This window comes from Eptesicus fuscus, chromosome 7, assembly GCF_027574615.1.
Source record: "Eptesicus fuscus isolate TK198812 chromosome 7, DD_ASM_mEF_20220401, whole genome shotgun sequence".
NCBI classification, from domain to species: domain Eukaryota; kingdom Metazoa; phylum Chordata; class Mammalia; order Chiroptera; family Vespertilionidae; genus Eptesicus; species Eptesicus fuscus.
In genome coordinates, this window is record NC_072479.1 from 10,833,632 (window position 1) to 10,857,346 (window position 23,715).

At 43.0% G+C, this 23,715-nt stretch overlaps 1 protein-coding gene across 1 annotated transcript in view; it reads left to right on the forward strand.

The window, feature by feature from the left end:
• Positions 1 to 23,715, forward strand: part of FLT3 (fms related receptor tyrosine kinase 3) — a 79,753-nt gene that overhangs the window by 31,398 nt on the left and 24,640 nt on the right. Inside the window, exons 6-16 of the mRNA XM_054719727.1 lie at positions 5,602 to 5,731; positions 8,268 to 8,395; positions 9,558 to 9,697; positions 9,793 to 9,946; positions 11,106 to 11,274; positions 18,328 to 18,431; positions 19,153 to 19,261; positions 19,538 to 19,716; positions 20,471 to 20,577; positions 20,691 to 20,823; positions 20,913 to 21,017. Of these exons, the coding sequence (XP_054575702.1) occupies positions 5,602 to 5,731; positions 8,268 to 8,395; positions 9,558 to 9,697; positions 9,793 to 9,946; positions 11,106 to 11,274; positions 18,328 to 18,431; positions 19,153 to 19,261; positions 19,538 to 19,716; positions 20,471 to 20,577; positions 20,691 to 20,823; positions 20,913 to 21,017 (1,458 nt within the window). The remainder of the gene's footprint in view (positions 1 to 5,601; positions 5,732 to 8,267; positions 8,396 to 9,557; positions 9,698 to 9,792; positions 9,947 to 11,105; positions 11,275 to 18,327; positions 18,432 to 19,152; positions 19,262 to 19,537; positions 19,717 to 20,470; positions 20,578 to 20,690; positions 20,824 to 20,912; positions 21,018 to 23,715) is intronic.

Consider the following 23,715-nt stretch of genomic DNA (forward strand, 5'->3'; position numbering starts at 1 on the left):
TGGGTTTGTGCCATGTAGGTTAGGGTCCCTGGCTACACACACTGTAGAACTTGCTAGGCTAACCTTCTTCCTTGTCAGTGACTGTGGTGTGTGTGAGTCCAGCCCACAGAGACGCCCTGGCCAAGGACTACCCGTGGTGAGGGTGCTCTGCACGTAACTTCTCCATCCCCACAGCGATCCCGCCTTCACGTAGGTGAGGAAACGGGCACACCGAGAGGTGTGGGTAAGGGCGCAGGTAGAGTTGAGTTTAGCCAGGTCTGCACTTCCTGCACCACACTGCACGGGGGCTTGCAGTCCAAGTTGCTAAGAGAAAAAACACTGCGGCCATTTAGGTTCCCAGAAGTGTCATTTTACTGGGGTTGGGGGTGGTGTTAGGTTCTAAAATCAGCCTGTAAGGCAAAAATTAGGTAAAATCAAAATTTGTTCTGAAAAACTCTTTGATTACTCTGAAATTTATTGAATCAGACCCTAGAAGCTCCAAAGACAAGACTACGCTTTGTTGCTCTTTGATTTTGGTCCTGTTCTCTGTCCCCTCCCCAACCCCTGCTCCTCTGTGGGACAGTAAGTCTGTGTGCTTCAGGCTGGAAGAGAAGAAGAGATTTCTTCCTTTTTTTTGTTTTGTTTTTTTTGTTGTTATTCTCACCTGAGGATATTTTCCCCATTGATTTTTCCGAGAGAGTGGAAGGGAGGGGGAGAGACGGAGAGAAATAAACATCGATGTGAGAGAGACACATCGATTGGTTGCCCCCTGTTCAGGGCCAGGAATCGAGCCTGCAACCCAGGTATGTGCCCTTGATGGGAATTGAACTCTCAACCCTTCCGTCCTCAGCTCGAGGCTCTATCCACTGAGCCAAATTGGCTAGAGTGTCCATTGATTTTTTTAGAGAGAGTAGAAGGGAGTGAGGTGAGAAAGAGAAAGAGAGAGAGAGATTTATTGGCTGTCTTATGCACCTGCCCTGAATGGGGCAGGGGGCAGGAGATCGAACCTGCAAGCCAGGTATGTGCCCTTGACTGGGAATAGAACCCCACCCTTCGGTGAGCAGGCCAACGCACTGTCCACTGAAACCCACTGGCCAGGGCAGGGATTTCTTGCTTGTTCTCTTTCTCTTCCCAAGTGTTAATATTTGAATTTGTTTAAGGTAAGTGGGCATCTGCTGTGTGTCTCTATTATATTTAAAATCTCTCCTTTTCACTTATGATTTACAACGTAAAAATTTTTAACAACAATCATTCAAGTACATTGAAACCTGTTTTTAGCAGGTGAAGTTCAAAAAAGTCAGGTGGAGGAGACTTGGCAACAGTCAGTGTGAAAAAGAGAAACCATTTAGTGAACCACAGCCTCTGTTCACTGGCAGTGTGGCGTGGTTCCTGAAAAAGGAAATCTGGACCTTGACCGTGTTCATGAAAATACGATGTCTAGGTTAAGGAAATCAGTAGACCTCCATTTGTTTTCAGATGAATTTTGACAAAATAGAACAGTCAGCGTGGCGATGAACTTGGAATTCCTTAAGTGAGGAACAGTGGAAGGAGTTGGGAATGGTTAGCATAGAGAAGGAAATATTTTGAGGAGAGGAGAAGATTGAGGGCAGTGTGATGTATAGGAAATTCTTCTGGCATCTGAGTCAGGAAACATGGTCTAACTAGTAGAGTAATTATCTCCCTTAACCTGTGTTTCTGATTTTTTTTCTTATAGTAGCAAATATTTTCATTTTTCAATGACAGTTGACAGTATAACATAATATTAGTTTTGGGTATAAAGCACAGTGGTTAAACATTTATATATTGGTAACTTATGAAGTGTTTGGTTTCTGATTTTAAATATATGAAAGATTTTCATGTGGAAGCAAAGCTACACTCTAGAGCAGTGTTTCTCAACCTTTCTAATGCCGCGACCCTTTAATACAGTTCCTCATGTTGTGGTGACGCCCAACCATAAAACTATTTTCGTTGCTACTTCATAACTGTAATTTTGCTACTGTTATGAACCTGTCATGACCCACAGGTTGAGAACCACTGCTGTAGAGCCTAAGACCATCGGAAAACACAGATGTTTACATTACGATTCATAAGAGTAGCAAAATTATAGTTATGAAGTAGCAATGAAAATAATTTTATGGTTGGCGGTCACCACAACATGAGGAACTGTATTAAAGGGTCGCGGCATTAGAAAGGTTGAGAACCACTGCTCTAGAGGGTAGAATTGGGACCAATGGTCAGAAATTACAGGAAGAGAATGCAAAAACCACCAGAAAATGCAATATTTGCAACTCACAAACCAACAAAGGATTAATAGTCATAATAGGTGGAGAGCTCCTATAAATCAGTAAGAAAAAAAAAACCCAAATAGAAAAATGAACAAAAGACATAGGCAGTCATTTCTTTTTCAGAACATGAAAATTAAATGGTCAATAAATATGTTAAGTTAATAATAAAAAATGCAGATACCACAACAAGATATTTTATACCCACTAAATTGTTGAAAATTCAGAAGTCTTGGTGAGTATGTAGAGCATAGGCAATCTCATATCCTGCTGTGTAAGTGGGAATTAGTACATATAACCACTTTGGAGAACAGATTGTCATTATGTGTAAAACTGAATGTGCTCATACCATATAAACCAGCAGTTCTACTCCTGGGTATATTACTAAAGAAAGTTACACACTGCCTCAGTAGAAATGCACAAAGTATTCATAGCACCATTGCTGATAATACAAAAACCTAGAAAACACCCAATGTCCACTGCAAAGAAATAGAGTCATAGATTGTGATATATCACCAATGAACACTGCTGTGAAAAAAAAAAAAAGGTGAAGTATTGGTACATGCAGAACCATGGATGAACTAAAAATATAAGATTGGATGAAAAAATGAAGTTGTGTGAGACTACATATGGAATGATACCTTCTGTTGAAGTTCAAAAACAGTCCAAAGAAACTAATATATTGTTTAGGGCAACATGTCTGTGTGGTGAAAACATTTTTTTATTTTTTATTTTATTTATATTTATTTTATTTATCATTATTTTTATTTTTAATCTTCACCCAAGGATATGTTTCTATCTGTTTGTTTGTTTGTTTATTTATTTGAGACAGATGTGAGAGAGAAACATTGATTGGTTGCCTCTCATAGATTCCTGGATTAGGGATCAAAGCTGCAATCTAGGTATGTGCCTTGCCCTGGAATCGGATCTGCAATGTTTTGGTGCAAGGGACAGTGCTCCAACTAACTAAGCCACCTGGCCAGGGCAGTGACAACATTTTTTAAAGCACTGGAATGATAAACACAAACTCAGGATAAAGGTTACCTAGGGTTCAGCGATGGGGTAAAGCACAAAAGTACATTCAAAGGTGTTTATTAATATTCCGTTTGTTAAGCGAGTATGGGTCTAATACTGGGCATTAGTTTTTATTATGCTCCAAAATTTATACTTCATATATTCTTTTGTGTATATATGCAAACACATACACATATATATATGTATTATATAATCCTATCTAATAAAAGAGTAATATGCAAATTGAGCATCACTCCAACACACAAGATGGCCGCCCCCATGTGGTCAAAGATGGCCACCCCCATGTGGACACAAGATGGCTGCCACAAGATGGCCAGCAGTGAAGGGCAGTTGTGGGCGATCAGGCCAGCAGGGGAGGGCAGTTGGGAGGGACCAGGCCTGCAAGGGAGGGCAGTTGGGGGCAATCAGGTTGGCAGGGTAGGGCAGTTGGGGGAGACCAGGCCTGCAGGGGAGGGCAGTTGGGGGTGACCAGGCCTGCAGGGGAGGGCAGTTGGGGGTGACCAGGCCTGCAGGGGAGGGCAGTTGGGGGGTATCAGGCCTGCAGGGGAGGACAGTTAGAGGTGACCAGGCCTGCAGGGAAAGGCAGTTTGGCAGGGGGGGAACCAGCCCTGCAGGGGAGAGCAGTTGGGGGCGATCAGGCCTGCAGGGGAGGACAGTTAGGGTGACCAGGCCTGCAGGGGAGGACAGTTAGGGGCAACCAGCCCTGCAGGGGAGGGCAGTAGGGGGCGATCAGGTCAGCAGGGGAGGACAGTTGGGGCAACCAGGCCTGCAGGGGAGGGCAGTTGGTGGCAACCAGGCCTGCAGGGGAGGGAAGTTGGAGGCAACCAGGCCAGCAGGGGAAGGCAGTTGGGGGTGACCAAGCCTGCAGGGGAGGGCAGTTGGGGGGGACCAGGCTGGCATGGGAGGGCAGTTAGGCGTGACCAGGCTGGCAAGGGAGGGCAGTTAGGGGTGACTGGGCCATCAGGGGAGGGCAGTTGGGGCAACCAGGCCTGCAGGGGAGGACAGTTAGAGGTGACCAGGCTGGCAGGGGAGGGCAGTTAGGGGCAATTGGGCTGGCAGGGGAGCAGTTAGGCATCAATCAGGCTGGCAGGGGAGTGGTTAGGGGGTGATCAGGCTGGCAGGCAGAAGCGGTTAGGGGCAATCAAGCAGGCAGGCAGGTTAGCGGTTGGGAGCCAGCAGTCCTGGATTGTGAGAGGGATCCCAGATTGGAGAGGGTGAAGGCTGGGCTTAGGGACACCCCTCCCTTCCCAGTGCACAAATTTCTTGCACCGGGCCTCTAGTAGTATATATATCTTATGTAATACTTTAAGATAAAATTTATTATAAGATGGGAGATTAGAATTTAGCATAGGGAAACTTTATTTTTTAAAAAGGTTTGTTAAAAAAATGGAAGGATCTGCTCAGGGAAGTAGTGAATTCCTGTCTGTAGAGGGGTCCAAGCAGAAGTAGAAAATAAGTTTATATATTAGGCATTGTGGGAGTGGCGGGGGGTGGGGGGTGGGGGGAGAGGTGTGATGGTCCAGTGTAAGCAGCAGGCTAAACTGAACCTCTCAATTCTGTTCCAGTTCTTTTTAAAAGCTTTATTTTTTTAAATTACAGTTGACATTCATTATTATTCAGTTCCAGTTCTGGCTCTGTCTTATTATATTTCTGCATTCTAAATTTGTGTATTTCTGCCTACATAAAATTATGGGAAGAAAGTTGGGTCTTAAACTATATAAGAATGGGTTTTAAACTTTGATATTTCCAGTTTTCTTTTTTCTATCTGTTTCAATATTTGTATTTTCACATGGCCTCACTCCACTCATCTTTATTTGTCTGTGGATTTATGAAACACCCAAGAAAACTAGCTAAGAGCATAAATGCTAAAGTTGGTGTTTCTACTAGAGTTGAATTTAATATGTTGGTGAGGGTTATATTGTTATATATATTTGGACTGAAGCAGAAGACACTGCTATGTTATAAAGTACTAGCCTTTCTTTTTTTAAAATACGTTTTTATTAATTTTTTTTTTAGAGAGAGAAAGAAAGGGAGAGGGATAGAAGACAGAAACATTGATGATGGAGAAACATTGATCAGCTGCCTCCTGCATGCCCCCTACTGGGGATCGAGCCCACAACCTGGGCATATGCCCTGACCAGAAATTGATGAACCAGCAACCTCTTGGTGCATGGGACAATGATCAATCCACTGAACCACACTGGCCGGGCACTATTAACCTTTCTTAATGATATAGAATTTTTTTGAGGGGACTGCTAATACAATTTTTTAAATATTAAAATATTAATAATTTGTGATGCTTTAGATACACTGCTTTACACATTAAGGAGACCATACTTTAGAAAAATGGAAAATGAGGACGCCCTGGTCTGCATATCTGAGAGCATTCCAGAACCAACTGTGGAATGGGTGTTTCGTGATTCACAGAGTGAAAGGTACGATGTGTATATAGAGGTAATTGTGATGATTCCTATACTTATTTGGTCTTTTTCTAACACAGTTAATGTCATACTGGATATATAGTTGAACTTGTCACCATGTTAACAGGAAACTTTGGCATTTGAAATGGACTTTAACAGGAGGGGGTTGGGGATTGCTGTTTTAGTAAGGAGGCCTTTTGGAACTCTCCTGTGTTGCCTCACTAAACCGCAGGATTCTCCCTGAACATGACACAACATGAATAAAAGCCCTTTAAGTTACAGGATTGTTAGCTCCTTGAGTATCCGTTTGGGGAAAAAGAAAGGTATGGACTGTAGTGTATTGTTCCTTATAAGTAAGAAATACCCTGGAAATAAATGCTTAATTTGTGGTTGTTATGTTTATTCTGGAAGAGAGCAGTTTACTAGTAAATTGATTGTTTAAGAACAAAGAATCTGGCCTGAGTTCGAACCCTGGCTTGCTTGCTAACTGTGTGGCCTTGAGCATGTTACTTAATCTCCTTTCTCATCAGAAGAATGGAGATGGTAACAGTACTACCTTATAAAATTGCTATGGTGATTAAATGATTTGCAAATTTTGAAACACAAAGAACTGTGCCTGGAGATAGTAGGTAACACATAACTGTTTACTTTTGTTTTTTGAATGTGCAATAGCTAAATTTTCACAAAGTAAAAATTTATGCAATTTTAGCTAATTAAAATTTATTAAACAACTTTTATTCTAAAATGGGACTAAAGAGGAGAAAAAGAAATGATATTAATGTGATCCCAAATTTTAGGTGGGAAAGAAAAAGAGATTACCTGTAGATAGGTATGTAATGTATGCATAGACAACAAAAAAAATTAGAAAGCTACACACAAAAATCTGGGTAATTTAAAACTTCTTTTCTTTTTTTTTCCTCTAAATTTTCCAAAATTCCTACAATGAACCCAAACTATTGTCTTATTGTCACTGGAAAGGGACTGGGCCCAGAGTGGGTCTGCCTAGGGCTGGCCAGTAGTGTATGGGTTGTTGACTTTGTACAGAAAAGATTTTACAACATGAGTCTTGGTGATTTTGAGAGTATGTTTATGAAAGCTGGGACAATGAAACAATAAAGGGCTTAGGATAGAAGAAGCAACAGGAGAGAGACAGGTGCGGCTGCTTTGGCCTCTAGAAATGTTATAAGAAAGAAGTGAGTCAAGGCGGGGCTGCTGTTGCTCACTGGGGAGTCAGAAAAGGAGGCCTTGGGGACAGGTTTAGGGGGTTAGCTGAGGACAGCTGCTGCTACCCATTGCTCCTGTGGTTGCAAGTTTCCTAGGGACCTTGGAGTTTAGGAGAAAGGCAGCAAAAGTATACAACTGAGAAATGGAGGGGCATGGACATACTCCAAGGAGAGCACACACAGGCTTCCTTTATCTTGAGGGTTTTTATATCTGTTTTCTAAAGGCAGAAATTTTAGGGAAGATCGAAACAGAGTATTTATCAGCTCTCCAGGTCTGTCCTTCAGTATGCTGATTCATTGAAATGAATGGATAGACGGGTCAGGGTCATTCTCTGGTCAGTTTCACCTTGAAAAAATGTCATCGAAGAGGGACCTGACTGAGGCAGGTCTGTCCCCCAGCACCCAGTCTGGAATGTGTAAACCATTTGCTCCTAATTATGCTTGGTTAGGAAAGATAAGACCTTGTCGATTTATTATCTGGCTGTAAATTGCTTGGCCGTTTCTCCATTACACTTGCCAAGGAATTTTCCTAGCTTTTGCTATCCTGCCTCATTATAATAAGAAAGGAAAAAAGCTCTAATGGAATGATGCATAAACAAAGAAAAAAACACACCTGCCTAAAATGATGAAGAGGCGAAAAGTGACTGTACTCAGACTCCAAAAGCATCACTGCTTTGGGAAAGGTCATGATTAGAGGAGCTCTCCGGAGGACCAGTGGAGGGCCACCGTCCATCCTCTGCTGCGGGAGGAGAAGAAGGGAGCTCCACCAAATCCCTAGAAGTGGCTGATGTCCCTCAGGAGGGACCCTCGACTCTCCCCTGTTAGCTCTGGGAAATCATGACGTTTGCTATTCTCCCCTCAACTGGTCGTCCCTTCTATGCTTCAAAGAAAAGCTCTGTTAAGCTGTTTTATAAAACTTAATCATGCTTTTCCCTCCTTCCCTCCCCTAACTTCTGTCTTCTTTCTCAATTCTTTTTCTCTCTAAACAACAACAAAGGAGTCACCAAATACAAAAAATTTGAAACTGTTCTATTATGTACTTCTCTCGAGTGTACTTCCATTGTTGAGATAGTGTGAAACTAGTTCCCTAGGAACTCGGCTGAAATGACAGATGTGGGTTTTTATCTAAAACCCCTTGACCTGCTCTGTCTTTGCACTCTTAAATAGACTCTTTTTATAAATTACTTTATTGATTAAGGTGTTACATATGTCTTAAATAGACTCTTAATAAAACAGGCTCTACAACCTGTAACTTGGTTCTTCTCCTGAACATTCATTTGTAATTTTAAAATATGTTTAGTCAAATGACATTTATTTTCTAATTATAGCTACAAAGGAGAAAGTCCACCCATTGTTACAAAGGAGCAGAGTGTACTTCATGAGTTATTTGGAACAGACATAAGGTGCTGTGCAAGAAATGAGCTGGGCAGGGAATGTACCAAGCTGTTCACTATAGGTAAGCCCACAATGGTACCTGTTTCAGCGACTGTTCCTTAGAAACGATCTGGGACTTACTGTGACTGGTTAGGTGGTCATTCAACTTCAGAACTTCTATGTTCCCTTTATAACACTTTAAATGTAATATTATGGATTCTGTAAGTGCTACAAGATTTAATAAAAACTAAATATTTTAATTTATTAATTTTTAAAGAGCCTATATAATAAAGAGGTAATATGCAAATTGACCCCCACACCCTCACAAGATGGCTGCCTACAACCAGGCTGGCAGGGAGGTTAGTGAGGGACAACCAAACGACTGAACAAGCAGGCTGCGTGGGGCGACCAGGCCGGCAGGGGGTTAGTGAGCAATGACCAAATGACTGAACAAGCAGGCTGGGTGGGGCGACCAGGCCGGCGGAGGGGGGGGGGGGGACAGTTGGGAGCCACCAGGCCAGCAGGGGGGGCAGTTAGGGGCGACCAGCTCGGCAGGGGCGGTGCAGTTGGGGGCGACCAGGCTGGCAGGAGGGCAGTGAGGGGTGACTAGGCCGGTGGGGGGGCAGTTGGAGGCGACCAGGCCAGCGGGGGGGGGGAGGGGGAGGGCAGTTAGGGGCGACCAGGCTGGCAGAAGGGGGCAGTTGGGGGTGACCAGGCTGGCGGGGGTTGGGGGGCAGTTAGGAGTGACCAGGCAAGCAAGGAAGAGGCAGTTGGGAGTGTCCTGGCCAGCAGCGGGGGCAGTTAGGGGTGACCAGGCCAGCGGGGGGGGGGGGGGTCAGTTAGGGGTCATCAGGCCGGCATGCAGAGGCAGTGAGGGGTGATCAGGCTATGGTGGGGGGCAGTTAGAAGTGACCAGGCAGGCAGGTGAGCGATTAGGAGCCAGCGGTCCAGGATTGTGAGAGGGATGTCCGACTGCCAGTTTAGGTCTGATCCCCAGGATAGTGCCTAAACTGGCAGTCAGACATCCCTCAAAGGGTCCTGGATTGGAGAGGGTGCAGGCTGGGCTGAGGGGACCCCCCCCCCATGCATGAATTTCGTGCACTGGGCCTCTAGCTAATAATATAATAAAAGATTCATGACATTTGCGATGATGTTAAAAACTTTATTCTTCAGAATGTTCGTAGTATACTTTATGATGAGTAAAAATCACTTTTTTTCTTACTTGGGATGTTTTCATCTTCTAGATCTAAACCAGACTCCTCGGAACACACTGCCACAATTATTTCTTAAAGTGGGGGAACCCTTGTGGCTCAGGTGCAAAGCTGTTCATGTAAACCATGGATTTGGGCTCACCTGGGAGTTAGAAAATCAAGCATTGGAGGAGGTAATATGATGCGTTTGCATTCTGAAAATGCAGAAACAGCCAACTGATAGTCCACGTTAAAATCATTAAATCCATGTTGTTTTATTAAAACCTAGGGCAACTACTTTGAGATGAGTACCTATTCCACAAACAGAACTATGATACGGATTCTGTTTGCTTTTGTATCATCAGTGGGAAGAAACGACACTGGATATTACACTTGTTCCTCTTCCAAGCATCCCAGTCAGTCAGCTTTGGTTACCATCGTAGGTAATGCAGGCTGCTCATGCAACCTTTATTCATATTTTTAGTTGCTTTGGTGTGGACTGTGAGGTATGTGCTGTGAATTGTGATTTTAATATAATGTTAGTGTCAAAAGCTGAGAAAGACACTGAGTCAGATTAGCTTTGCAAACATAAGCTTCCTTTTCCAGTCAAGCCCAATTGAATGTCACTGCCTTCGTAATTGCCCCATTGTACTGTGACCATCTGCTTGTGGAATTTTGTCTTCCAGTAGAAGTTTCTTAAGGACAGGAGTAATTCCTTCTATCCTTGTAGTCCCAGGACCTGGAAGAGAGCCTGACACAAAACAGGCAGTTGATAAATGCTTGTTCTAAGAACTGAGAGGGCAGTGAACAATGAGAGATCCGGACAAGCACCTACCTGCATTGAAATTTGGGTGAAAGATGGAGGATTTGAAAATAATCATGCTTTTTAAGTAATTTCAGATTAGGTGGCAGCCTTCAACTGTAATGAACAGGCAGAGAAATGAAATAATTCTCTCATCACAGTGATAAGGAAGTGTTCTACAGGGAAGCCTTGTGAATATTGGTGCTAGACTGTTCTTTTTTTTTTTTTAATATATTTTTATTGATTTCAGAGAGGAAGGGAGAGATGGAAACATCAATGATGAGAATCATTGATTGGCTGCCTTCTTCATGCCCCCTACTGGGGATTGAGCCTGGAACCCTGACATGTGCCCTTGACCGGAATCAAGCCCGGGACCCTTCAGTCCGCAGGCTGACGCTCTATCCACTGAGCCAAACCAGCTAGGCCTAGACTATTCTTTCACTTGTGCCCTGTGGTTACTTTTTGTAATGTGTGTCACTGAGAGAGCAGTTTGACTGAGGACCCCTACTCTGTTCATGGTTGGCTGGGCTGGGGGAGCCCTTTCAAGCTTTTGAAATTGTCTGCAAAAATCTATAGGTTTATTGATACATTTGGGGAGGGAAAGACTCAATTATTTACATTCAATTCTTAGAGGAATCTTAATTCTGGAAGGAGATGAGCTCAGGCTTATAACTGGATAGGTCTCCTGTATTTCTTAGACTAGTGAATATAACCTGCAGCATGAGTTTTCTTGCATTAAACTGATGAATAATAATGTATTTATCTTCTCCATATATTTCCATAAATATTTTTTTTTACAGAAAAGGGATTTATACACGCTTCCAAAACACATGAAGAGTATGAAATTGACCAGTATGAAGAGTTTTGTTTTTCTGTCAAGTTTAAAGCATACCCACAAATCAGATGTACATGGACCTTCTCTAGAAAATCATTTCCTTGTGAACAAAGTGGCCTTGACGATGGGTACAGGTGAGATGACACAGCTCCAGGTCTCGGCATCATCTTCACACAACTCTTTTGCCCCAGCAGAAGAGTGGTTTTGTGTCATGAATTGGTATATTATTGAGTTGACACTGAAGACAGCACATGTGCAGACACAGTAACAGAGAGTTTTATAGTCAGTTCAGATAGTGTAACCCACTGCATGAAAAATGGAAAGATTCTGGCTGGTGTGGCTCAGTGGTTGAGCATCGACCCATGCACCAAGAGGTTGCCAGTTCAATTCCTGGTCAGGGCACATGCCCAGGTTGTGGGCCGATCCGCAGTGGGAAGTGTGAAGGAGGCAGCCAATTGATGATGTTTCTCTCTCGTCAATGATGTTTCTATCTCTCTCTCTCTCCCTCTCCCTTCCTCCTTTCTTTCTAAAATCAATAAAAAACATTTTTTAAAAGAAAAATGGCAAGAATCCTATTTGAGTAAGGTTCCATGGCATTTTCTGAGTCACCAGATTGTTACTTCCTGTTTGAGAGTGCATGCTGCAGTGAGTACACCAACTCTCCCTCAACACATTTGCAGAGGATTGAGGAAGTAAAAAGCCCTTAAAAACAGGAAAACATTACCTATCAGTGTATTGGTTTGTTTTCAAAAAATTGGTGCAGAAATTGCCCAATAATCAATGCTAAAGGAAAACTTCATTTTCCTGGGATTTGTACAACTGTACTTGGAGTTCTCTTATGGGAGAAATTCTTCATTCCTTTTTCGGAAAACAGAGATTTTTTTTCCTTTGTCTTTTCTATAGCTGTGACACCTTTTATCTCTGGAAAGGAATCCTATGCAGCTTGGCTTCAGGCTAGACTGTGAGAGGCACTCTGTTCTCCTGAGGCCTGATAAACAGTCCGCTAACTCAGGGCTTCTCAACAGCAGTGCTGTTGACATCTTGGGCTGGTAATCATTGTTCTGGGGGCCTCGCCTATGCATTGCAGGGTGTTTCACAGCATTCCTGGCCTCCACCCACTGGATGTCAGGAGCACCACCCCCCCAATTGTGACAACCAAAATTACCTCCAGACATGGCCACACATCCCTAGTGAGGAAAACATTGCCTGGGTTGAGAAACACTGCTTCTAGGGATCTCCCCATTGTCATAAGCCCTTATTCTGAATCATCAAACATGAAAGTAGGAGGTCGGGAGTCAGCCCCCCTTCTCCTAGTTGAATTGACTACCACAGGCCTGTGTTCAAAGGCTCTCAGAGCTATAACTCTCCCCTCCCTCCGTGTTGTGGCCCAGTGTCAGGAGCACTTGACACTATGGGATTCTCTTTTAACCCAATTCAAAGAGATAAAAATCCCAGTTCAGTTTAGTTCAACGAATGTTTCCTTATTATCTTCTTAATGGGCTTGATTCTGTGTGGGGCTACAAGGGTGAATGAGGTAATATTTCTCTCAGTTTTACACAGGCACTTTTAAGTGCCAGAGGCCACCTGGGAGACCACTGCTACTGTGCTGGATGACATCAGGTACAACCTCTTCAGATTTTACAGATTCATTGATTACAGGACCATGTTTCTGGTCATGGGCCAGTTAGTAGGCTAGTTAATTAGATTTCATTCCATGATCACAGTCTACATTCCTGACCCCAAGTAATTATCTTATAACTACCCAGCCAAGTGAGTGAATCAGCACCAGTCCTGATTCCCATAGTGTTTCGTACCTCTCATTTGTCATGACCCGGTGAGGAAGTGAAGCTCTGTGTGTGTTGAATCTCACCAGTGAGTATATAATCTCCATAAGGATAGGTTCTCTGTCATTTCTCTATCCTTGTACAATGCCTCCTTCAGTCAAGGGTGGTTTAATAAATGAATGAATTGTTGTCGCCCCTCGAAAGCAACTCAAAGTGCATAACATAGGCCAAAGATGTGTCAGTTCATCCTTTTCTCATGGCAAGGACCACACACATGAACTTAGCATAACAGCTGCCCTCAGTGTTCAATTTATTTTAAAAAGTTATTGAAGAACTATAGTGTTTGTTGGTGATAATGATGCACCAGGGATGTGGACTACTTAATACAAATACATAGGGAAGATGGTGCCTCCTTCTTCCTGAAAAAGATGGTCAAAATACTGCATAAAAAAATGAACAACAAAATATGTCAGTACTAGCGCTCTAAATGCCTTGCTGTTCACACGAGTCTCTGTTTGAGATAGGGTATGGCAGACTAAATTGTAATGAGTTCTTTTCAACTTTTTATCATAAAAAGTTTCAAATTTGCCAGTAAATTCAAAGAATAGTACAGTAAGTACCCTTTTCCCACCACCTAAATTCAACAGTTTAGTCGGACTGAATTTTGTTGTGAAGTACAGTATTTTAGTGTTGTAAGAGATGATACAAGTGTTTATATGTAACCGAAAGGTCTATGTAATAACTTTACTCCTGAAAAAGCTTTGATGTGGTTATGTGTGTGTGCCAGAAGTTTCTCAGCTTCCCTACCTTCACAGCTTCGTTTCTCCAATTTACTTCCTCAAATATTACCCCACGGCTGGTAAGGCTTGCCTGGATGTGTTTACACTTCATTAAACGGTAACTTTCCAGCAGTCCTGATGTCCTGGTCTTGAGAAAAGGTTCGAGGACATGTCATCTGTTTGTTTGTGTAATTTCTTATCTCTATAGACTGAATTACAAACAAATCTTCCTTAGCTTTTCTTACTTTCATGATTAAAAAAAAAAACAACCCCAAGTTTTTAGAATTTTATAATTATTTAATAAATTCCTCTGAAAGACTCTTCCTAGACCTCCGCAGAAACTTCCGTCTGAGGAAGACAGGATCACCCGCTTCCTGACCGGTGTCTTTCTGGGCTGGTCAAGCCACCTCAGTCCTGCCTCCTCACTCCTGCCAGCTCGGCTCTCCAGTTTCAGAAGCGCTCAGCCTCCCTAGTGCCCATTTTATTATCCTCTGCATTCTGATTTGACTTTGATAATCGCTTATTCTTTGAGTAAAACACTTTTTACTTTATTGTCAAATGACTCCCTGAGCCACTAGAAAGAGCCTGCCCTTTCTCAACTCCCTCTAGGACGGTGGTCGGCAAACTCATTAGTCAGCAGAGCCAAATATCAACAGTACGACGATTGAAATTTCTTTTGAGAGCCAAATTTTTTAAACTTAAACCTCTTCTAACGCCACTTCTTCAAAATAGACTCGCCCAGGCCGTGGTATTTTGTGGAAGAGCCACACTCGAAGGGCCAAAGAGCTGCATGTGGCTCTCGAGCCGCAGTTTGCCGACCACGGCTCTCGGGTGCTAACTGGGAAATAAAAATGACCCGCATGTTGGTTGTACAGAGGGAAACCCCTTTTCATAGCTGTAATGAGAATGCATCTCCTTAGTCACCAAGGTATGATGTCAGTGTAAATTCCAGTTCACTCACCTCCCATCTCAGGCCCGCTGACCATTTTTAGAAAAGCACCAGGGGAAAGAGGAAGCAGAGAATCTCTCCGTCACCCAATTGGTTAGTCCCTTTGGAATTTCCAGGGAGGTTCAGTGACGCAGCTGTTTCTCTTGCCAGGATGAGCTGTCTTAACAGGAGGTCAGGCGGTTTGAAATGACCTGGATATTCAGGCTGTTTAGATCACTTTCCTACCTGGAAGAGGGAGAACATTTGAGATGATACGTGCTTGACACCTTGGCCAGTGATACTCCATGAAGGCAGCACAAAAGCCTTAGGAGGGAAAGCGTTCACAAAACATTGTGCTGTGTGCAGCATGTGACAATCAGTAGTTGTGTTGGTAATTTCTTTTTCTATCGCATTGACTGTAGTTTTTGGCATGGTCGATGGCTACTTTTTTTTTTTTTTTTTTTTTTTTAATCTTCTCTCATTCCTTTTCAGGGCCTTTGGCTATTGTCCAGTGAGAATTACATTTCCCCTTAGAGAGGCTCACATCTTTCTCTTCTTGGACCACATTAACGCTGTCTCCCTAAAGGCTGGAAATCACATATTTACTTTTCTCCCTTAGTGTTACAGTTTGGCTTTTCTCCAGTCTTTCTACCACTTCCACTTCATCAGTCATGTCCTTCTTGTTGTCCAGAAGTAGGCTAGGATAAGAAATTCCCTTTTCACTTCTTTTTAAAAATTTATTGTTAAGTTACAGTTGATATACAATATTATATTAGCTTCAGGTGTACATCAGTGATTCAACATTTATCTGCCTTACGAAGGGATCGCCACAATAAATCTAAGTACCCATCTGACACCATACATAGTGATTACGTATCACTGATTCTATTTCTTGTGCTGTACTTTACATCCCTGTGATTTATTTTATAACTAGTAATTTGTACTTCTTAATCTCCTTCCCCCTTTTCACCTGTCCTCCCACCCTCTTTCTTTACAATTGAATTTTAGAGAGAAGAAGGGAAAGGGAGAGAGAGAAAAACATTGATTTGTTGCTCCACGTGCTTACGCATTCATTGGTTGGTTTTTGTATGTGACCTACCTGGATACTGAAGCCTCTACGTTGGCGTATCGGGATGACGCTCTAACCAACTGAGCCTTACGGCCAGGGCTATGCCTACTCTGTTTTTACTTCTTCAGCCTTCTTGTTACCAAGGCAGACCAAAGACTTGTTAAATGCTCATGGAGCAGTGAATGCTATTATCGCTGTGCACAGAATTACCTTTTAGCTGCGGAGTTAAGGATACACAACATTGATGTCACGGGCTCACAGCTGCTCATCAGTTGCTAACTGTGCAATTTGGATCTTGCACCAACTTGTGTTCTAGTCCCTCCTTCATCTCCATAGCCAATCAAACACCTGCTTTCTCTTTTTTTCCGGGTGCATCTTGGATTTGCTTTTTCCTCTCCTTTCCCATTTTCCCTACCTTAGGCAACACTCATCTTTTCGTGCTCTGTTTAAGTCTGAACTTTTACTTCTCTCCTAGGACTTCCCACATTATATTGTAACTGCTTATTGACTTATCTGCCTTCACCACCAAACTGCAAATTCTATGAGAACAGAAATCTATTTTTTTCTAACTCAGTTGTATTTCTGATTCCTCCCACAAATAGGCTCTACCAATGATGGTAGAATGAATGAATAAATGCATGAATGAATGAATGAATTTCTGGGTTACAACACTGCCTCCAGATTTCATTCCAATACAATTTTCCTACTGCCATCAGTGTAAATTAAGGTACTGTTCCTGATAATCCTCTCCCGCTCAGGACCTATAGCATCTTCTGCTTCCTCTATCAGATCTAAATAATTCAACTGGGTTTTCAAAGGCCTTCATCACTGGCTTTCCCCTGCCCATTTAGCTCTCTTTCACCCCCTCTCCCCCCACATCTCAACAAGCACCTCTGCTCAGTCCATTGGCCTCCCCATTACTCTCCTTTAATAAGGCTGTATGAATTCCCATCTTATCTCTCAGTCCTGCCCTTTCCTCCTCATTGGATGTCTGTGCTTTTGCCCTTTCATTAAAACGAACTCATCTGGCCCTAGCCAGTTTGGCTCAGTGGATAGAGCTTTGTCCTGTGGACTAAAGGGTCCTGGGTTCAATTCTGGTCAGAGGCAAGTACCTCAGTTGCAGGCTCCTGGCACTGGTCGGGGGCATGCAGGAGGCAACCAATCAATGTGTCTCTCACATCTGTGTTGCTCTCTGTCTCTCCCTTTCCCTTCCTCTCTCTCTAAAAATCAATGGGAAAAAATATCCTCGGCTGAGGATTAAAAAGAACAACGCAAAAAAACAAAACCTAAGTCATCTTCAAAGACCTAGCTCAAGTCCCACTCCTATGAAGCTATTGGAACTTGGCTCATCTATGTTGGCCTCTGATCCATTCATCTTTTCTTGGCCTTATTATATTGTTTAATGTTATAACTATTCTGTTTATATAGGTTTTGTCCATCTACCTGGATATGATATATTTGAGGACAAGAGCCATATTTTACATGTTTTTTTTTCATCCTATATATCTCCTAGTTTATGGCTGGCCTCCATGCTGGGTCTTCCTGTTTATATTTCTACCCTACCCCTATGTAGTCTTTTTAAAAAAACAAACAAAAACTTCAAGTAGTCTGTATAGAGGAAGCCTAATTAAATAACTTCTGAGAAAGCCTTAGATTTTTTTTAATCTAAGGAAAACTTTATTTCTGTGAACAAACCTTCATTTTATTAATTTTAAAAATCAATTTTAGGGAGAGAGGAACGGAGAGAGAGACAGAGAGAGATGTTGATTTGTTGTTCTACTTATTTATGCATTCATTGGTTGCTTGTTGTATGTGCCCTGACTGGAGATTGAACATGCCACCTTGGTGTATACAGATGCTCTAAGCAACTGAGCTACCTGGCCAGGGCCTAAACTTTCTTTATCTTGTCAATGCATGAAGACATAATCAACATTATCCCTACCTTTCCTACACTATCCTATATCCCACTACAGTAGCCAGTGTCCTATACACATGGTAGACATGGTGGATAACCCCCAAGATCACGTTATCCATGTCAAAATGTGTTGAGTGGTTTATGAGCACTCCAAGTGGATCCTAGAGCCTGCTGTGACTGCCCAAAGATTTTGTACAAACCCAGTTGATATGAGCCTTCATCACTGTTAATTACTATTTAAGTCAAGGGCTCGTCATAGGTCTTGCTTTGGACCAATGTTAGAGAGCCATTCTCTTAGGAAGTAAGGGAGTTACAGGCTCCTCTGCCTACAGAGGTTTTCCAAACTTCTGGGAAGTGGGACTAGTCCGGAATGTGTGGAGCAGTAGGGTGGGGAACCTTCTTGTCTCTCTGAGGAGCCCACGTGTCTCAACTTTTAATTTGCATATGAGCCACATTAAAATGCAGACAGTAGGTTGGGTTGGGGCCTGAGATTTTGTATTTCTAACTTGCTCCCAGGTAATGCAGGTGCTGATGCTGCCTGTCCACAGACCCCACTGTGAGCAGCAAGGGTCTAGTATACAGACACCTCCTTGTCCATTGAACTTTAGAGAGAGAATGTCTCCAGGGAGTTCCCTCCCATGCACACCATCATTCGCTTCAACGTTTCCTGTAAGGGTTGGGCTAAGTTTGTTTTTAATTCTTTTCCAAACAGCATATCTAAGTTTTGCAACCACAAACACCAGCCAGGAGAATACACATTCCATGCAGAAAATGATGATGCCCAGTTCACAAAAATGTTCACGCTAAATATAAGAAGTAAGTTAAATTGTTAAGAAATTTAATTTAAGTCTTATAACTCCTTAACTACTTATTAACTATGACTAGGAAGAGCTAAGTAATGGCTTAGAAACAATGCTGTAAGACTTTTTATATACTGAAGTGTTTTGAAATTTTACTTTCATGCCTACTGGCTTTGTTTATACATATTTCTCTTTCTGTATTCATCCTTTGAAACTAAGAGACTTATACACATTTCTCTTTCTGTATTCATCCTTTGAAGCTAAGAGACGTATTCCATATGCTCTGTAAATGTGTTTAATGTTGTGACTATCGACTTTAGTACTTTGAAAGATCATGTTAAGGAAAGGCCAAAAGTCATATTACCTGCCATTTACTTGTTTTAATAATTTTTGTTTCTCTGATCTGTGAAAAGATGAGGATATATTTATTGGAATTTTTACAGATGCTTCTGAAGCTAAGAATCATTTTGAGGTGTTCAGGTATTTCAGAGCATACCCCTTAGCTCTCTGTGGAGCCCAGCAAGGGGAAGTAGTGTTCTGCAGGTCCGCGTAGGGCTGCCTATGCAGGGTACATGCCTGGGAAGGAGGGAACAACCAGAGGTCTTGCGTCATTCTGCATGAGACACGTCCCAGAAGAACAAACTGCTCCGAGTAAATGGGCAGCTTATGTGAAACTGACTTTGAAACCATTTGGAAAGTACGATACTACCTGAGCCTATTTTCCCTATTCCCTACAGGGAAACCTCAAGTGCTGGCCAAGGCATCAGAGAGTCAGGCCTCTTGTTCCTCAGATGGATATCCGTTACCATCTTGGACCTGGAAGAAGTGTTCAGACAAGTCTCCCAAGTAATAAAGACTCTGGCGTCTCTTACATTGGAAGAACATGAAACACATTCTCCCTGACATATTGGCTCTTTCTCCTGAATACAGTTCAAGAAGAAATGACTAAGTGTTTAAAATGCTTACCTTCTGGGTCCACCATAATTCTACACGGTCATAGATTATCTCTGATAACTTATGATAGATGAATCTCTTTTTGAGCTCCCTAGAGAAACCATGACTTCCAGCCTGAGGACAGCCCCACCTATCTAACCTACTTCTCTGTCTGCTGTTTCTTTTTAGCTGCACAGAAGAAATCACAGAAGGAATTTGGAATAGAAAGGCTAACAGAAAAGTGTTTGGACAGTGGATATCGAGCAGTACCCTGAACATGAGCGAGGCCGTCAGAGGGAACCTGGTGAAGTGCTGTGCGTACAACTCCCTGGGCACATCTTGTGAAACAATGCTTTTAGGCTCACCAGGTAAACAGCTGCTGCTATTGTAACGAGCCACCTCCAGGAATTCCCCACTAGGAGTTAGTGCCTCTTCATTTTTATTGGGGGAATTTTACAGGAATTTACAGGTTCAGTGTGCGATGCAAGAAGACTTTCTGAGCCAGGCAGGAATCCCCAGTGAACGCACAATGCTGTGTGTTCAGAGGCAGAGTGACTGTTGTGTCAGGTTATTAAGACTCAGGAGTGATGTAGGTAGAACCATAAATTCCCAGAACAGTGAATATCTCCTGAAAGATTCAATTTTAGGAAAATAGATTTAGTAATTTGGAGTAGCTACTGTTTTCCCTTTTGCTTAATCTCCTTATTTGCCTTTAGCTTGCTGGTTTATAATTTTTAGTTTTGTTTTTTAAAGCCATCCTAAGTTAATACTGAAAGCCGGCTGCCTACACTTAACGTGCAGAATCACCAGCATTCTTTAACTAAGTTTTTCATATTCATAAAATAGAATGTCTTCAATATCTTTTTTTAATCTGACTTGTCTATCCTGTGGGTTTAAATAGATGTAATTCTTACAATCCTAAGAATGGGTTCAGAATCATTTACAATTTTCTAGGAAGGAAACTATCCCTTTATACTACCATCGCCTGATTTCCCATGGGGAGCGGAATATTTGCAGAGAGTGTGTAAGGTAGCAAATCCTAGTAGCTCAAGCAGGATGCATGAGATCACGAGGAGTGTTCACTATAATGTCAATCAGGAATCCTAAACTTTTTTGTTGCAGGCCCCTTCCCTTTCTTCCAGGACAACATCTCCTTCTATGCCACCATTGGGCTCTGTGTCCCCTTCATTGCCGTTTTAACCATGCTCATTTGTCACAAGTACAAAAAGGTAAAAAAAAAAAAAAAAAAACCCAAACCCCCAAACTCAAAGGTAAACGTGTGTCATGGTTTCCTATTTCTGAAGAGCTGCCTGTTACTAACAGACTCATTTCATCTCTGAAGCAATATAGGTATGAAAGCCAGCTGCAGATGGTACAGGTGACTGGTTCTTCGGATAATGAGTACTTCTACATTGATTTCAGAGAATATGAATATGATCTCAAATGGGAGTTTCCAAGAGAAAATTTAGAATTTGGTAAGAATAGAATGTTCCAGATGTTTCCATAGCATTTCTTTTCTGTAGGAAGATCCTGAACTTGTACTCATTCACTATTTCTCTTGCAGGGAAGGTGCTAGGATCAGGTGCTTTTGGAAAAGTGATGAATGCAACAGCTTATGGAATTAGTAAAACAGAAGTCTCCATCCAGGTTGCTGTCAAAATGCTGAAAGGTACAGTGGAATGATAACCACTGAGATGAGTGGTACAGGCTCCACCCCCCCTTCTCTTTCCCATCTTTCTTTGTGGTTACCGCTCTCCATTCTTCAAAGCTGAAAAGGAAGTGAGTCGGGGTTAGTATCAACCAAATCATGAATATAAAATGCAAGTCAGAATCCAAAATTCCACCTTTTCTTTCTCTTTGTTTAGTTTTTTTTTTGGGGGGTGGGTGGGGGGTAGACGGGGTGGAGGAGCTTCAGTATTTGGGAATACTGTTGCTACAGGCATATATCGTTTCTGCCATTTTGACATAGACTCTGGGTAGAAGAGAAAAGTGGAGCTCTCTGTATCATTTCTCTCTCCTTACTCTATCCCAGTGGTCAGCAAACCACGGCTCGTGAGCCACATGCGGCTCTTTGGCCCCTTGAGTGTTCTAACGCCACTTCTTCAAAATAGACTCGCCCAGGCCGAAAACCGACTTCTGCGCATGGGCCACGAAGTTTTAATCGCACTGTATGTGTGCACCCGCACGTGGTATTTTGTGGAAGAGCCACACTCAAGGGGCCAAAGAGCCGCATGTGGCTCGCGAGCCGCGGTTTGCCGACCACTGCTCTATCCACTTGCATCTGGATCACACCTTCACCCCTCCTCTTAGTCTTGCTCACTTTGCAAGATCCCTTGCCCACCCCCCTGGCTTTTGCTAAGGTGGTCAGTGACCTCCAATGAACTAAAGTCTAATGGGCATTTTTCAGTCCTCATGTGACTTGAATTTTTAATATGAATAGGCAGGATTGACTCTTCTCCATCTTTAAATGCCTTTTTTCTTTTGGTTTCTATGTCACCATTTTTTCCTGGTTTCCCTCCTACCTTGCTGACTGCCTCACAGCCCTTTGCTGGCCGTCTTCTGCCCAGTTCTTTTTAAAATATATTTTATTGATCTTTTACAGAGAGGAAGGGAGAGGGATAGAGAGTTAGAAACATCCATGAGAGAGAAGCATCGATCAGCTGCCTCCTGCACACCCCCTACTGGGGATGTGCCTGCAACCAAGGTACATGCCCTTGACCGGAATAGAACCTGGGACCCTTCAGTCAGCAGGCTGATGCTCTATCCAGTGAGCCAAACCGGCTAGGGCCTGCCAGGTTCTTTATGTGGTGTTCTGGAAGGCTCGCTCCTGAGTCCCCTTCCATTTTCACTCCACATGCTCACCACAGGCCATCTCAACCACACCTGGGACTTTACCCTTACACTAGTGTTCTCATGACTGCGTCTTTCTTCTAAGCTTCAGGATCATGTGTCCAAATGCTTGGCTGTCTCAAAAGTCCCTTTAATTCAGCTCATCCAACTGAACTCCTCCAACCCTTTCCATGCAATTGGGCAAAACAGAAACCTAGGCCTCATCCTTGAAACTATCCCCATTCTAACACCCAGAAGCTATTCCCACAGGGTTCTGCTTAGTGTCTTTCAGCCCATCCTCTCTTATCTTTATTACTACCATCCTAGTCCAACTTCATCTCTTCTGAATAACCGCCATAGCCTTCCAAGCAGCTACCCTATATGCACTCCTACTTCCTTTCAAATTCTCTATGCTGAAGCCCAAGTGATGGTGATGACATGCAAAGCAGATCTTATCATTTTCCTACCTCACCTTTCCAGTTGCTTTCAATTACTCTTGAAATACACTGCACAGCCCTGCGTGGTTTGGCATCTGCCCCCCGCTCCACCCTGAACTCTCGGCCTTCTTTCAGTTCCTCCGGAGCCCAGTGCTCCCTCCCATCCCAGAGCCTTGCCCAGGCTGAGCCTCTCTGCTCACCCTTCCCCTTCCACACAGTGCTCGCCCACTCCTCCTTCAGATCTCAGCTTCAATATCACTTCCTCAGGAAACTTTTTCTCACACCAAAGATGAGATCAAATTTCTTGCTAGATGCTGTCCTAGATCTCTGTAGATGCCCTCTCCCACCCCCCCCACCACACACACACACACACACACACACACACACACACACACACACAGAATTTATCACAATATGTAATTATATCTATGTTTAATTGTGCAATTCATATCTTATTTGCCACATTAGTCTGTAGCCTTACGAGGGCCGGGTCTGCATCTGTTTTGCTATGGTCTTTTCTTCCTTGGTTTTTGCCCTTTTTATTCTTTCAATATAAAATATTCTCTCTACTTCCTCACTGTGCATTCACCTGATTAATTTCTATTTTCTTCAGTCTCAACATAGACATTGGTGTCTCTTCTTCCTCTTTTCGAAGGCTAGGTTCGGTATCCCTCTGGTGTGACCCCACAGCACCCTTACATGCATTTGCTGTATTGCATTTATCATACTACTAGAGGCCCGGTGCATGAAATTTGTGCACGGGTAGGGTCCCTAGGCCTGGCCAGTGATCAGGGCTGGTCAGGTTTCCTGCCTCCTGGCCTCTCTGCCTCCTCCTTCCCTCGCTCCCTCAGTGCCCCGCTGCTGCCACTGGTCACCTGCCATGTTCCGTGCCGCTCTCTGGTGGTCAACGCATGTCATAGCGAGTGATTGAACTCACAGTCTCGTGGTCACACTCCCAAGGGGACAATATGCAGATTAGCCTTTTATTATATAGGATATTATAATTGTTGTTCATGTCTTCCTTTTCCAGGAGACTCTAAGCTCCAGGAAGGCAGGGTGTGTGTCTTGTCTATCATTTATTTCCCCAATGCTTGACACATG